The following is a 16,502-nucleotide window of genomic DNA, read 5'->3' as shown; positions in this document are numbered from 1 at the left end:
GTTCGCATCTTGTGTGTTCCGACTGCCAATAGACTAAAATTACAATGTCATCAACTTGTAGATTGCCGGAAGAGGAGCCACTAATTTTTAGAATTTTGGGTACTTAAGAATTGCAATTCGGTGATAAAAGTTGGTTTTCAAACCTTACAATACCAAAGGGAAGAACTGGAGAATGGCATCCAACTTTATACATTCTGTGTAACCAAGTTTAGATGTCCACCGCCACCGGAATATGTTTTATAATTTGACAGTGAATCATCAACCTTCACAGAATTATTGAGGCTGAGAAGAGGCATGGTCTCTCAAGTCCATAAATGACTAATCAATCTTCTCAGTCCAATTCTCCTTTAAATATTGTGATGACGTTCCTTAATAACCTTCAAGAATTTGGCATCACACTGCCTCTAGAATGCCAGTTGCACGGAACATAAATAGTATTGCTGTATTGACATCCTTGATGTTGGCAAAAATGATCATGATTTGCTCTATAACGGTACGTTTACTAATTTGGATTGAAACTCATCATTAGAAATGAGAGACGGAATAGATTTGGATGTAGAGATTTCAATTTTATTGAATTGTTTACTTAAAACATGAAATTAGACCATAAACAATATTAATTACGATTGATGTTATTTACGTACTATCAGAATCAAAATTAAAATTAATTTGATTACTGAAATACCCCTATATATCTATGAAGTCACTTACTTCCTCTACCAATCAATAGTGCTACACTAATTTTACCATAAAAAAAGACATACAAATGTCACTACAATAATTTTTCTTTTCTTTTAACACTCAATAAGACAAATCTAATTCCAACTAAATTTCACTTATCGATTATAAATTATGTAAATAAAAGAAAAACAATTGGAGAATATTATTAGAGAAAGAGAAGAACTGACCTTAAGTACTCCCGTAGAATATATATGGTTGTTTATTTGTGGGTTTTAACAATACTATTTATATGTATATATATATTTATTTATTTGTGGGTTTTAACAATACTATTTATATGTGTGTGTATATATATATATTCTCAATTTAGGTTGGACAATTTAGAAATATTCTCAGTTAAATTAGGGTATTTTAGGTAATAAAAATTGATACCCGAACTGATGGGGGAATTGATTATAATATCTACCTCCCCCATTCGGTATCAATTTAAGATTTTGGCAGGAATCAATTACTGATGAGGAGGTGAGACCCACATTAAATTAATATCTCAAATGTATTAGTAAACGAAAGAATTCTGTTATTGTGTAATCAATTTCTCTATTCTCAATTCCATTCCACGTTAATAAACGTGTCATAATTTCATTATGCTTTTAGAATTAGCAAAAGCTAGCTTAAGGGGGCGGTGTTTTCTTATTGTCGATCGACTTATTTGTTCCTTACTCTAGGAAGTTCTCCTTTTGCTCATGGTTCCTCAATTTCTTATTGTACTTGCGAAGCCGTTTTTTAACAATTTCCTCGAGTACATCTCGTTTTCTTATTGTACTTCACCTGAACCACCAGATGTTTACTAAGCTCCAAAAGGATCACTGTCGAAACTCTAAACCATAACCCTAGAAGAAGTAAACAATTAAAAAGAGAATAAGATATAACATAATCACAAAATACTAGGTGAATATAGAATAGCCCCAAATCATACAACTACAGGAGTTCAAGTTGAATAATGGCAAAAGTCTCACTAATCCCAAGATTGATGAGTCCGACTTGAGACTCCGACGGATCTAGAATCCGGAACCTGTTTAGGGTAAAACTAGACTGGGAACTATACCCAACATATAAATGATCAAACTTAATCCAATTACCAGTAAATATTTTTTTTCCAAGGCAATTACCACCAGATATGTGATTAATCAGAATTTAGAAGATTAAATGAAAGAGTCCTTTCATTCAAGTCCTTGCGCAACAAGGAGATGAATGGAAAATTACCATTTTGCCAAAAATCAATGCAACATCACCCTGGAGAAATAAAGCAATTTCCAATCCCAGATTGGTATGGACTCCTGCTCGAATATGGAGCAGTTAACAAACCATCAGTTACCAGTATAAAACATCCTCGCTCGTTTTCTTTAGGAAACAGGAATACCCAAATTTCCTGTCTATTGTTACTTGGTTCCTCCAATGGCCGCCGCCACTCGTAGCTTAGCTACAGCCTTCCCTCTTCGGTTGTCGAACAACGCGCACCACCACGACCATCAAGTCTTGCTCGCATTTCCGTGTGGCGGACCTTCTCGAATCAGAGCGCCGGCTGTAAAGACTAGGTGTTCACAGAAGTCGGTTCAGGCCGTCACGATGAGCTCTAGATCTCCATTGGCCCTGGAGCTGTTTAAGACCTCCTCAGCAGACAGATATACTAAGGAAAAGAGCAGTATTGCAGTAATAGGACTAAATGTTCACACAGCTCCAGTTGAAATACGTGAGAGACTTGCCATTTCAGAAGAACAGTGGTCTGAAGCCGTTGGAGAGCTCTGTGCTTTGAACCATATAGAAGAAGCTGCTGTTCTTAGTACTTGCAACCGTCTGGAAATATATGTCGTGGCGCATTCCATGAATCGCGGAGTTAAAGAAGTGACTGATTGGATGTCAAAAATGAGTGGTGTTCCAATCTCTGAGCTTTCTAAACACGTATTCCTGCTGTTTAACAAGGATGCGGCACAACATCTATTTAAAGTAGCTGCTGGACTTGATTCTCCTGTCCTAGGAGAAGGCCAAATCCTAGGTCAGGTTAAACATGTTGTGAAAGTTGGACAGGGAGTCCCTGGTTTTGGTAGGAAAATCAGTGAATTGTTCAAATATGCAATCACTGTTGGTAAACGGATTAGAACAGAGACCAACATTGCTTCGGGGTCAGTTTCTGTCAGTTCAGCTGCTGTGGAGCTAGCCCTAATGAAGCTTCCAGAACCTTCCTACGCTACGGCTAGGGTTTTGGTGATTGGTGCAGGTATGATGGGAAAACTAGTGATTAAACACTTGGTTGCAAAAGGGTGTAGAGAAATGGTGGTTGTTAATAGAAGCGAAGAGAGAGTTGCCGCCATACGTGAAGAACTCAAGCACGTTGAGATTAAATACAAACCACTTTCAGATATGCAGGCAAGTGCTGGTGAAGCTGATGTCATCTTCACTTGCACTGGATCGAAAACCTCACTATTCTTGAAAGAACATGTACAGATGCTTCCGTCCGTAAGTCCAGAACTTGGAAAACGGCTTTTTGTTGATATATCTGTCCCCAGGAATGTAGGATCATCCGTCTCAGATCTTGAAACTGCATGTGTATATAATGTCGATGACCTCAAAGAGGTTGTGGTAGCAAACAAGGAAGATAGGCAACAAAAGGCTATGGAAGCTCAGAAAATTTTAATCCAGGAGTTAAACAAATTTGAAGCTTCGAAGGATTCTCTTGAGACTGTCCCTACCATCAAGAAGTTTAGAGCATATGCTGAGAGGATTAGGGCTTCCGAGGTTGATAAGTGTTTGTCAAAAATGGGAGATGATATATCAAAGAAGCAACAGAAAGCAATTTACGAGCTTAGCATGGGAATAGTGAACAAAATCCTTCATGGTCCAATGCAACACCTCCGGTATGACGGAAGCGAGAATCGCTCTTTGAATGAGGTACTAGAGAATATGCATGCTGTTAACAGAATGTTTGATCTCGAGACAGAACTGCCACCGGTGGAAGAAAATTAAGATTGCAGCCAAGTTGGAACGATCCCAGAATTAATGATTTTAATTTGTAGCTGTTTTTTTTGGTTTCTCTAGCTAGCCAAGTTGAAAGTTAATTGGAACTTCGGCTACTGATGGAATATGTATATAGATGGAGTGTTCCCTGATAAATATTAAGGTTTCACTGAGTCTAACATAAGTTTAGTTTCCTATTAGGAAGTTAGCTAGGATGACCTTTTGGTTTGATGTTTGTTACAAGTGGTACATTAGTGGCTTTTGCTTGTAATATTATTCATCCCGCTTGTAACTTCTTCCGTATGAATATAGCCATTTGATCAAAATATATATGTTTGGTTTCCGGATTGATTAAGTTTACTAATTCTAATTCTTTGTTGTAGCATTCTTGGCTTGGAGATATATCATACATATCTTTAGTCCTTGGAAGTTTGAAAATAATGTTAGGGTTCTAAACCCTAAACAGGAGAAGCTAGCTACTAAGAAACTAAAGAAACAAAGAAATGTAAAATTACTGATTCTTCATTCATAGCCTCTCAAGGGGAATGATTACAGTACTCAAAGCAAAATAGAGTGTGGTCTAAAATAGGTGTGGGTGTCCTTAATAAAACTAAGGGTGTCTGCTAATAAAATGACTCGCTACATTACCACCCGCTCAAAGAACAGGTTTGGCCTCAAGCCTGAAGTGTCTCTCAAAACTTGTCCCTGCATCATCATCCAAGTCAAATAAGCACCCAAGCTACTGTCAATTATCAAAGCTTTGTAATGCTTCACCATTTTTGCTGCAGCAGTGCAATAGTGCATTATAGTCTCAAACTTCAAGAGAGCAACATCACAGGTAATACCGCTTTTATGCGCAGCCTTGAGCTTGTCAAGCAACTCAATTGAACACTCGTTCTCCTCATCAACATTTCCCTGAAGACCATGACAGTTTCCTGACACATACCATTTAACCACCCATTTTAGAATCAAGGGCATTGGCTGGAAATCTAGAGTCTTTTTAGTGAGTTGGTTTGCCAGAAATGCTTCAACCCCAAGAACAACATCAGTAGCTGAACAAGGTAGTCTTGTCTTTGTAGACATTTTCTCATCCATTGATTCAACCATGTCATGTGTCTGAGTATGCATAGATTCTTGAACACCATGAGCACCAATCCCCTGCTCTTCCTCAGAGCTACTCTTACATGTTGTGGATACCTGAGTCGACAATGAGGGTTGAGCCATTAGATCAACTCTGTCGAATGCATCCTTGAGAAAGAGTCCCATCTCTCTATCCTTTGTAACACACTGACAAAGCTGCAAACAACGAATTAACCATGGCACTAAGTTTGATTGATATTGTGTTTCACTAGTGGCTTTTAGATTTCCACTTCTCCCGTATTATTTCCAATAACCTTTTAGAAGCCACCTGCATTTTTTTTATATTTTTCTCCAGCAACCCAACTTTCTTCACCAGTAGTACCGGTACCATTCAAGAATCAATTATCAGAATTCATGGAAGACCCAAAGTAACGTGTAATTGAATCATTAAATTCGACCTCGCAGGCAAACCATGGTTCGTTTCAAGTTTTCAGAGACAAACTCATGTCCTTCACTCACAGAGTTAACATTGACATCAGTCTCTGAGCCATAACATCTATCACTATGCTCCTTTTCGGACTTATCAACTTCCTCATCTTGCACAGAATTAATTCCAAACACAATATCCAAGGGTTGGTGTACAAGTCTCCCCGCCTTTGTCTCGAATATTTGTAAGAAGTGCAGCAGTCAATCATCCAATGTGCCATCTCCGAACGTCAGAAGTCCATATGTATCTGTGAAAACTTCACTCGACGCCAGAACATGTTCAACTATTTCTTCGGAAACCGGCCAGAGAAGGCTTGCAGTCCAATCCTATGTTCACATGAGTAGCATCATCGGTTTCATGATACACATACCCATTAGATTCATCAAACCTATGTTGCACGGACACGGCACTTGGAGGCGTGTCGCCGTGTCCGACACGTCCGGACACGGTGATACGACACGATACGCCTTTTTTCAGTATCGGACACGCCACATGGCGTATCTGAATATTTTGACTTTCCGATACGTTGACCGACGCGCCACAACTTCACAATGACCCAAAATGTCGCCGTGAAAGACGAATTCGACGGTGGTGTGCAGCGGTGTTAAACCCAGAAAAGAGATGATTGAATTAGTTTCCAATTCAGAGGAAATTAAAGTGGAAGTGAATTGGGAAGGAAGGAAGAATGTTGAGCTTACCAGAAGATGACCGATTTACCTATTAAGGAGTCTTGGTTACTCTAAAAGGATGACGGCGGAAGAGTAACAATGGTGAAGATGCAGAAAAGGAAAAACCCAAATTAGATCCTGATTAAAGAAATCAAATGGGTGATCGAGTTAGGTATGAAGATACAAAGCCAAGCTTACCCACAGAAGCTCATCGGAATCTAGAACTGCAGATCGGATTCCATGGAAGCTCAATACTGCTACAGTTCCTGACGGAACTGTAATTTGGGCTGAGATGATGACTGATAGATATGGCTCAATAGAGAAAGAGGAGAGGAACACCGTGGTGATAATGCATGTATGATTTTTGGCTGGACGGCAGCGGAGAGAACGAAGAGAGATGGTGGCCGTGGTGAGTTCGATGGAGAAGGTGAGAGAGTTGGTGTGGCTGTGTTGTCGAACTGAGAGAGAGAGGTGGCATATGGATCTTTAAGGAAAGGAGTTTGGGCTGAGGGAGTATGGGCTCGGTTTAGGGCCTAGAGGTAATAGACTGGAGATTTTCAAGTCCTAGAGTTACTAGCCCAAATCTGATATTGGAGTTTGATCCAACGGCTCCGATTGATCGATGTTAGATCAACGATCATAGTTAATTTGCGTAAAAAAAATTTAAGTAAATCATTTTTAAAACGAAGACTAGGTTTACCAATTTGGACTAGGTTTGTGTATAATAGAACTAGAAATTGAAGGAGAAGACTAGGTTTACCAATTTGGGATATTGTTAATTTATTTTATGTATTAAAAATATATATAATTAATTTTTATTTTGCCGTGTCGGAGCCGTGTCGAAATATGAGTTTTTGAGATTTGCCGTATCGCCGTGTCGCGCCGTGTCGTGTCGCCGTGTCCGTGCAACATAGCATCAAACCCTTCATATACTTCCTCATAATTAACCCCATCAGCATATTCTAAAGAGTTGTGAGAGAGTCCCCCACCTTTGTCTCGAATACTCAAAAGAGCTGACACAGCCCCTCTGACTTAGGCATTTCATCAAGCAGGTGGAGTGCATGATACTCTCTCCCCTTCACAAACAAATTAGGTCTCTGCTCATTTTGCTTAACACCCAAGCCTAATCATCTCTCTACTATTTCCACTCTCAAAATTCTCATCACCACCACCAATTTTAGCACTAAGCACAGAACCCACTATTTCCATTCAGGTATTATCCAAAGGGAGATGATGGTGTCTGTTGATCTCTTCAAACATTTTCGCAGCTCTGTGATACTCTGGGAGACATAGTAAATTAAAAATCCAAGTAGGAGGGCAAATTGGGAAGTTTAATGAGATCATTTTATATAAGAAGCTACTGCTGCTGCTTGTAAGAAAAGAGAGAGAGAGAGAGAGAGAGAGAGAGAGAGAGAGATGCAAGTAGAGGGCGGAGCAAGGGGACACGACGCCGTTTTAGGCAGCGGCGTCGGGCGGCGGAGGAAGGAAATGCAGCAGAGCTCTTCTTTGTGGGGATGGTTTTTCATTGGATCAGGGTCTCTCTTCCTTATTGGTTTCCTCTACGCAACCGTCATATCCAAGCTTCTTCCCCCCTCCGATAATCCCATCATCTCCGCCGTCCAAAACGACCGGTAAATACTCATCCGCATTTACTCTGTTTTCCAATTCCTCATTGTCTGCTTCATAGATTACACTCACTCTATCCAATCTTGCATAGGAATTCAACATTTGGATAGCTTAACCTGTGGTTTGATTGTATTGGTAGTAGAGATTACAAGATTGATATTAAGAGTCATAGGCATTAAGGGAAGGATGTGTAGCAAAACTTTAAACTTTTCATGTCCTAATCTTTAAGGAAGCATGTGTTAAGGCCTTGCCTCTTAAATTTCTCATAGTTCTAATTGGTCAGTTTAGAATAGCACATTGATGGAAACCACACTACAGTATCAGAGATATCTAGCATTATACACAAAGTAAAGTTGTATCGATATTCATACTCTTATTACATAGGCGAGATGATCTGTTTAACCAGCCACCACCTTAGTTTGTCAATCTGTTGTTGCTCTAGATGACACAGCCATAACTGAGAGATTCAGAGTGTGAGTTCGGAGTATGACTCCCAAAATACTATCATCTCCGCCATTCAGAACAATCGGTTTTCAGTCATATCCTCTTCTTTTCCATTCTCCCAAAATTTGATTAACAAGTTAATGTGTTTTCTTTGTTCATTAAAATTCTGCTTCATATTTTAATGTCTCCAGATTAAAATTGCATTGTAATTTGACATTTTGTTCTCTCTGGTATTCCAAAATCGGGTTTCTCTTTAATAGTTAGAGATCGCCCTAAATACCTATAGGCTTGCAATGTCTGATGCCGTCTTGCTGCTATATTAAACTGGGGTTTTAATTGTATGGGAAGTGTACTGGTCAAAAGTTTTGGTTATGAAGCTAGTTTAGATTAATAGGGTCTTGATGCTATAATTAACTGGGGTTTCAATAGTATGGGAAGTGTGTACCGCTTAAAGAAAAAATTACTAGTGGTTTTAAACTCATAGGCATCAGAAGGTGCAGTTTGGAGTCACTCATAGATCGTAATAGCCAAGACTCATGATTTAAGAGAGAATAGAACATGCATCCACCGTTAAGGTTACATTTATCTGGTGAACTAGGAGGGACTGAAATTACTGTAGTTTCTCATCCTTTCTATTTGCACGCAATGAGGGAGTGCATATGGCTTAGCTTCTCAAACATATTTTTTGAACCTACTGTTGTCTCTCATTTTTCAGAGTAGAGAGATACAGAAGTTTATGATCTGATTGTGCTCAATGAGAGAGTGCACATGGTTTTAGATTCTCAAACATTTTTTTTAACCTTCGAAACCCACAAAATATAACTCAACCTCAGGCACATGGTTGTGAGTTGTAACCAGCATTTGCAAAATCCTAATTATTGGCTTGGAGTTTAGACAAAAAGGTCAAATCTTGTTACTATGATTTCAGATCAGTCAACTTTGAACTTCTTCTTCTGCCCTTGAACATCACTTTTGAGAGTTAATTTTCTACCTTTTGTGTTGGCTGGTTAAATTACTCATGATAAGGGATATGTGCATTGTGTTCTCATAGGGTATGGTATATGTTAATATTTGTAGTACAGGCGACTAACCGTTAGTTTTTCTCTATGACTTGGTTCCTGTTTTTTTTTTTGTTCGGGTAACTTCCATTTATTTATTTGGGTACCATGAAGTACTGGTTGGGTTTGGTTTATTGGTTTTAAGAATGAGTAAGTGAAATAGTTTTGACCTATGAAGTTGATCTGGAAAATTAACTTCAACATGGTCATTGAATGTCCTATTTTGTCATTTTTGTTAGTGTTAGTTGTAGTACATGAAATGTCCTATTCTTGCTTTATATTCTTACTCAGTTGCTTACGGTAGGTATTATTGCTTCTTGGTGCCACTGACTCTCCCGGTCCTTGTGGTTGCTGTCTATTTTCACTGGCTCAGCATGAAGATGTTCAAACATGCCTGATTTTTTTCCATCAGGTAACTTGGTAAGCCATATAGATTTTTATATTACTTGAGTGGGTGAAGCTTAGATAAGTGAGGCTATTTATACATCCATTTAACACCAATCAAACGTCTGCAGACCTTATCGTACAACTGTTCTTAATCACTTTGGCAAAATGAATCTTTACTTCTTTAGATAATGTCATTTCTTCCATTACTTCAATTCTTATGTCCTACATTTAAAGGAAGACATCACTAGGATCTTGCTTCCAAACTTTCTCATTATTCTATATTGTCAGTTGAGAATAGCATATTGATGGAAACCACAGTATTTGGGTTTAAAAGTAACATCATCCTCAATACATCTCGCAGATTCTTGAGATTGGTGGAAGGTGAACTATATATAGTGTAGTGAAAGTAAACAAATTTGAAGAATTTTTATTGGTTAATATCCTCTGTTTGGAACAGTGACATTCTTTCGATCGGGTTTCATCTATGACAAGGTTTCGGAGGGGATTTATATAGAAAGTAAAGTTCAAACGATAAAAATGCTGTTAATTACTAAATCAAGATATTTCAAATGACCAACCATCACCTTTGTTTGTTTGTTAATCTGTTGTTTATGTTCTATATGTCAACTTACTCGCAATCACCATACAGACAAGATGTAGCAGTCCAAACTTATTTTCATGTTTGCTAAAAGGAAGGGTATGCAGAAAGAAGTTGCCTAAAGAAACGAATAATGAGATACAGAGAGTGGAGCCAAGAAATATTAGATAATCTGAAGTACTATAAAATAGTATATTGGCGACACCTGATGTGTTTTAGTTGCTGTAATCATTTGGCCAATTCATACTAGTTCATGGTCGACTGATATACGACTTGTGTAAATATTTTTTTACTTGGTTAGTTGTATATATATGCGATCAGCATTTAGCTAGACCTGCGTTGTCAGTTTTGTTTGATACTTTTTGGTGATAACACATCTATTTCTGTTGGGATGTCTCTCTGGCGTTGCTGCTTGAAGTCACGAGAAGGTGTAGATTTAATGGGAGATCAGTAGTGGTTCAAGAGGTTATGTCGTAGCCTCAACAAGAGGCTATGCTTGATTCTCTTTTATAGTTAGCTCCATCACCTTGGGGTGCAACGGATAAGTTTAGTAGTGGTTAATATCACTATAATACTTAAGACTGCCACTGATTAGATTAAAGTTAAATATGAAATGAAACTAGGCGCAATTCTGTTGCTAGCATGGTAATATGATGCCTTTGTGGCAAAAAGAAACCTCCAAAATGATGGCATGAAAACATATAGAAATCACATAATTGGTCCTTTCGGGTAACACATGTTGAGATAGATACTTCAACTTCCATTATCGTCTGAGCAACCATAGAATCCTGTGAAATGAACCATAGCAGCGATATGGAATGGACAAGTAGAATTGGCCAGTCAGTGATAACGCTTTGCATGTTGGTGTTGATTCTCTGAAGACAACAGAAGGAATGTGAACCCAGGGAAGTTCCCTTTGTTTAGGTGTTGATTCAACAGAAGGAAGTCCATCGTGTTCTCAATCAAAACTTCTGATCCAATCGCTATGCAGCCTAATACTCATTGAAGTTGAGAAGAAGCAAAGGTGCATCCCTAGTACACACAGGCTTCTGAATTTCTAGATCGGCATGACAAATAGGTCAACTTCTATCAAAATAAACATTAGAAGTCATATGGTCTCAGGTAACTAACCTTTGTCCAAATAATTGCGAGGCAAAAACTCTAATTTTAAGAGGCAACTTTACTCTCCACATTTGTGGTAAAAGTTTAGATGGAACGAACCAAAACATTTATATATTGCTTCATGAGGTTGCAAATTAAGTTCTCTTACTCTTGTCCCTGCTTTCTTATCCTTTTTACCCAATCTTTGTTCTTTTATAGATGAATGACATTTTAAATTCTTAAAAAGAAGAACAAATGTCAAATCATACTTCCTGCCCAAGATACTTATATTGTTGATTATGGACTTGCTGCCAAGAGCAATGACGCACATAACTTAGGGAGAAGGAAATGCACCATTGACTACTAGCTTTGTTTATTCAGAAATTTTGTGAATATGTACCCCCTTGCAAAGCTGCAAAAGACACTGCCACACCCCATCTAAAGCCTCTTGTCTGCAGATTACGCTCAATCATTGTCTTGTATTCGTTCATCGATCAAAATCTTGCAATGGCGGATGAGGTTGTGATGTTGGGTTTCTGGCCGAGTCCATACTCGATGAGGTTGAGGATTGCTCTAGCTGAGAAAGGCATCAAGCACGAGTACAAGGAGGAAGACGTCCACAATAATAAGAGCCCGCTCTTGCTGAAGTCGAACCCCGTTCACAAGAAGGTCCCGATTCTCATTCACAACGGCAAACCCGTCAGTGAATCCCTCATGGCTCTCCAGTACATTGACGAAACTTGGATTGACAACGCTCCACTGTTGCCCTCTGATCCTTACCTCAGATCTCAAGCCAGATTCTGGGCTGACTTCGTTGATAACAAGGTGGTTATTACTGATTTCGTGTTACGTCCAAGCACCAAGATCTTTTTAGCCGTTTAAGTGAAGTGCATGTTTTCATGTTAGTGATTTACTAAATCAATTATCAGTTGTCTTAATTTTCTCTTATATGCATGGTTTCTGCAGGTTGCTACGTTTGGGAGGAAGGTATGGATGACCAAAGGGGATGAACAGGAGGCAGCCAAGAAGGGCTTCCTTGATTGCATTGAATTACTAGAAGGAGAGCTTGGAGAGAAGCCTTACTTCGGGGGTGAGACCCTTGGTTTCGTGGACGTGGCACTCATTCCCTTCTATAGCTGGCTTTCCGTGTACGAGAATTTTGGCAACTTCAGTATCGAGGTAGAGCGGCCGGAGTTCGTTGCTTGGGGGAAGAGGTGTTTGCAGAAGGAGAGTGTCTCTGAGTCTCTTCCAGACCAACAAAAACTGTATGACTTTGTTCTGCAATTTAAAAAACGGCGTGGAGTGGAGTAGATGTTATCGGAGGAAGTATGCAGAGTTAAATGATTAATAAGCATGCATGCAGTAACGATCTATCCTCCATGCATGGATTTTCCTTCTTCTTTTATTCAACCAGTTACGGACCTTTGTTTAAACTTCAAGGTCGTTTACATGTACAATAACGGGAAATTCACCAAGCCCTCCACTGCTTTTTATGTGTTTTCTTACATCTATGAAAGTTTTCTTTTGTTGCAAAGTTCTCGTACGCACTTGCACATATGCTTGCACACTTGCACAGATCGATGTTTTATATAATGAATTATCCTATCTTTTCATATTGCAGAACTTGTTTCTTGCATACAAAATGAGTGACATGTAATTTCTTGCATTACTTCACTTCTCCTGTCCTACTTTTGAAGGAAGAAATCATTAGGACAAATTAGGTATCTAGCGTAGTTGTTTAGAAAGTATAGTTTGATTGATATAAAAGATGTTAATTACTAAATCGATCGAGATTATATCTAAATGACCAACCACCTTAGTTAGCTTGTTAATCTGTTGTCCATGTTCCATATGACACCAACTATATGTGATGAGATTCTGCAAAGAATGTGTTGGGAGTTGCTATAATGATTTGGCCAATTGATTATTGATGGAGCGTTTTAAGGCCATCAATAAAACCATGTAGAAGATAGTATAGTGTAAGTAAATGTATCGTTATAGATAAGGGATTGATGGTACTCTGCAAGATAGAGCGTTAGTAAAAAAATTATTATTTACCGATTAACATATTTACACGAGATAAATTGTTTGATAGATGAGTTTGTTTCTAAATTCCTACGAAAACAAAATATAATTATATACAGGTGATCATCCTTATTGCACACACACATACGTAAACACGGAACAATATTATGCTATCTCAATCCTAGCAACTTAAAGGCATTCAAGTTTAACGTTGCATCAACTCCTTAGATAAAGACAACCAAATAATTATCTAAATCCTTCTAAGCCCTCTCAAATATCAGCCGACGCAACTAAGATACAAATGATATTTCATATAAAAACAGCCAACGCAACCAAATAATTACATGAACCATTAAGCACGAAGTATATAAAGTCAAACATATTAATACAAAAGTATAGCCGACGTAGCCCAATACACCATATTAACATGCAGTCTATGATTTCCCTACCCAACTTATGTTAACCAACACAATCCACACACAAGTAGGTACATATGGTACATATGAATGAAGAACAAGAATCATAGATTCAAAACCAATAAACAAGCAAATCAAACAGCTAGAACATCATATGATAACGTAAGAACAATAAATCACACATAAACATAGACTAATAATCAAAATAAAACATGAAGAAGAAGAATAAGATGATAAAAGACATAAAGATTGGATTAAAATAAAAAGAAGAATTCATAGAGTTACACTTTTTGTTCGTCGAAACTCCGAGCACAACTACTATAATTACATAAGAGGGCAATGGCCAAGGAGAAAGAAAAACCTAAACTATTATGGAGTAGAGACGGAGAGGCAGGAGATGGAGAACTAGTGCGGCAATAAAGAGGTCCTCAACTCCTTAATTAAATCTCCTATATATAGGGAAGAAACCCTATAAAGTTGAATTAATCTTGACCCTTCTTTGAGCAGATGCTAAAGTGATCTGAGGGCTTGACACCTTCTTTCATTTCTTGACTAGGATTGCTTTCTCTCTTCATTTTCGGACATTTTGACATCTGCTCAGTAAATCGAGCATAACTTCCACTGTGATTCCAACGGCTCTGGAAACTAGACTCAAAGGGTTTTCCATCGATATATTACTCATAATTTTCTTCCAAATAGCTTGCCCGTTATGATCCATCGAAGTTGATTGTTCTGCACAAATAGAATTCTGATTCCGGATTTTATTGCTCCTTTTGGTCATTTAAACACACATTTCTTTTATATTACTCCAATGTACCTAAAAATAGTAAACTAAATCAAAATGAACATTATTAAGAGAATAACTAAAACTAAATGAGGGAGATAACATATTAACATGTATACTCCTATTAATTATAGTGTCGACTGCTTATGTAAATATTTCAAGTTTTAATATATGTGCTTGGTTAATTAATTAATTAGTTTGTATACACATGCAATCAGCTCTAAGCTGCTGGACTTGTGATGTCAATTATCTTTGACTAGCTACGATCCATGCCTGCATTTAGACAACTCTAATGTCTGGTCCTCTCATATCTTTTAGTACTTAGCTATTAGCCTGAGTCTATGCATGTTAATTTACGTGAGATCAAATTAACGTAAAGTCGTGAAGCAGCGAAACTAGATCACGTCCTAATTAAGGTACCTCTGCCCTCTGAGGGTGTCGGGATTCCTATAACCGAGTAATGTACGTGTACAGTACTACTAATTCGTGGTTTACTCTAGGGTTCAGATGTAGAGTTTCAGCTGCAAATATATATGTTGTAGATTCTATAATATATGGTCGATTCATTGTTTGCCTACCAAGATTGATCAGTTGTTAAATTGTATATGGTAGTAACGAACAAATAGAGTGGTAAACAAATAAAAGAATGAAGAATCACTATAGAATCAGTAGTGGTTCTAGAGGCTAGGCCATAATGCCATATGGCCCATATCCACAACCAGATCGAGTCTATGCTCGTTTCTCTTTGAGAGCTCCATCTTAACCACATTGGAGTACTTCACAGATTAGTCGACTGAAGATAAATGTGACATGTGACTAGGCAAAGCTGTAGCTTCGTGGTTTGGTGGTGTCTTTGAGGGTAAAATCCTCCAAAATGATCTTTTGGGCAAGACATGTTTATACTTCAACTCCCAGTATCGTCCGAGCAACCTTGTAATATAGTCCTCATACTTCTCCGGTGGAATTGCTGATGGATGAGTGATGAATCTTCTTCCATATATCGCAACATATTCTGAAAGCTAACAAAATAATCTAGTTCAACAGCGCAATGAGAAAATTGTACTTTTATCGTTGCATTCTTTACTGCAGTTCTTGAAGGAAGAATGAGGTAAAGAAATCTGTATAAATTTGTTTCATGTTATTAGTATTGTGTTTGTATACTTTTGGGTCGCCCAACAGTGGGTGCAGTAAAGGTGTTCGACGAAATGCCGTAGAAAATGCCTTTGCTGGCACTGCTCTATCATGTTGTCTGGGGTTCTGAGGATGGCGGTTTTGATGGCTACTAGCATGGTGGAACCATGGGGAGTTTGGCTCCATTGTCATGTAGTCAAGATTGGTGGGCAAGACTCTGTGTTGCCTGTGTTTTAAATGACCTCATGGATGTCTATGCTAAACGTGGACAGATAGTAACTCAATGTACCTGTTTTTGAAATCATCAAACATAAATTATGATCATTGTTGGTTATGTCCATTGAGGCCTCGTCTTTGTTTCCAGATATGCTCAGATGCCAAGTGCATGCACCTCATCGTATATTCTTCTTAGACTTATATTCTTCCGTTGATGTAATTTCTGTCTCTAAGAAGTTGTTATACAAACTATTACAGCTGATGCAGGAAATTGACCGTGAGGCTGATATCACAGAGCAAATGAATGAGCTATGTGTTGCATATGGATGTGAGATAGAGCTGTGAGTCCTTTTATTTTATGAAAACATAATTGTCTGATTATGATGAAAGTTATACTCACATTTTTTTATTTTACATCAGTTAGCTAATACTGATATCAGATATGTGTAGTAGCTGAAAATTCATATGATACTAACACACTATGGATGCAAGGTAAAAACAATTGTTGTGTTTATCAGTAGTAATCAGCTGAAATCAGAGAAGAAATTTCAATGCAACAGTACATATATAAAGCTAGCATAATTAATAAATTGAATATAAGTACTAGAATAACAATGAAGATATTTCACTGTTTATCCTACTATAGAAGTGTAAGACTTTGTTCTATTAATGAATTCTGCACTGTCTGGGATGTTAATTTACTACATATGCATTGTCAAATGTACATGTTAAATCACTACAAACACGTCATGAAAACATAATGTGTCTGGGATGCTATTATACACTGT

General features: G+C 38.0%; 1 protein-coding gene, 1 long non-coding RNA gene and 1 pseudogene across 4 annotated transcripts; all 3 read left to right on the top strand.

The window, feature by feature from the left end:
* Positions 1-2,136: 2,136 nt before the first annotated feature.
* LOC126792185 (glutamyl-tRNA reductase 2, chloroplastic-like) lies at positions 2,137-3,736 on the top strand (annotated as a pseudogene).
* Positions 3,737-7,341: 3,605 nt separating this feature from the next.
* On the top strand, positions 7,342-10,318 carry LOC126791687 (uncharacterized). Of its 3 annotated transcripts, none has more exons than XR_007671845.1 (3): positions 7,342-7,559; positions 9,361-9,468; positions 10,093-10,318. It is a non-coding gene; the product is annotated as an uncharacterized LOC126791687 (long non-coding RNA). The 3 variants fall into 3 exon arrangements; XR_007671846.1 differs by having other exon boundaries at positions 9,361-9,476; XR_007671847.1 differs by lacking the exon at positions 10,093-10,318 and adding an exon at positions 9,805-10,083 and having other exon boundaries at positions 9,361-9,476.
* Positions 10,319-11,586: 1,268 nt separating this feature from the next.
* LOC126790853 (probable glutathione S-transferase) lies at positions 11,587-12,536 on the top strand. The gene is made up of 2 exons (XM_050517205.1): positions 11,587-11,967; positions 12,109-12,536. Exons 1-2 carry the CDS (start codon positions 11,650-11,652, stop codon positions 12,451-12,453), a joined length of 663 nt encoding a protein of 220 aa, XP_050373162.1. The 5' UTR covers positions 11,587-11,649; the 3' UTR covers positions 12,454-12,536.
* Positions 12,537-16,502: the final 3,966 nt, after the last annotated feature.

The sequence above is a fragment of the Argentina anserina genome, chromosome 4 (genome assembly GCF_933775445.1).
Source record: "Argentina anserina chromosome 4, drPotAnse1.1, whole genome shotgun sequence".
In the NCBI taxonomy this organism is placed as follows: Eukaryota; Viridiplantae; Streptophyta; class Magnoliopsida; order Rosales; family Rosaceae; genus Argentina; species Argentina anserina.
This window is presented reverse-complemented; position numbering and strand designations above follow the sequence as displayed.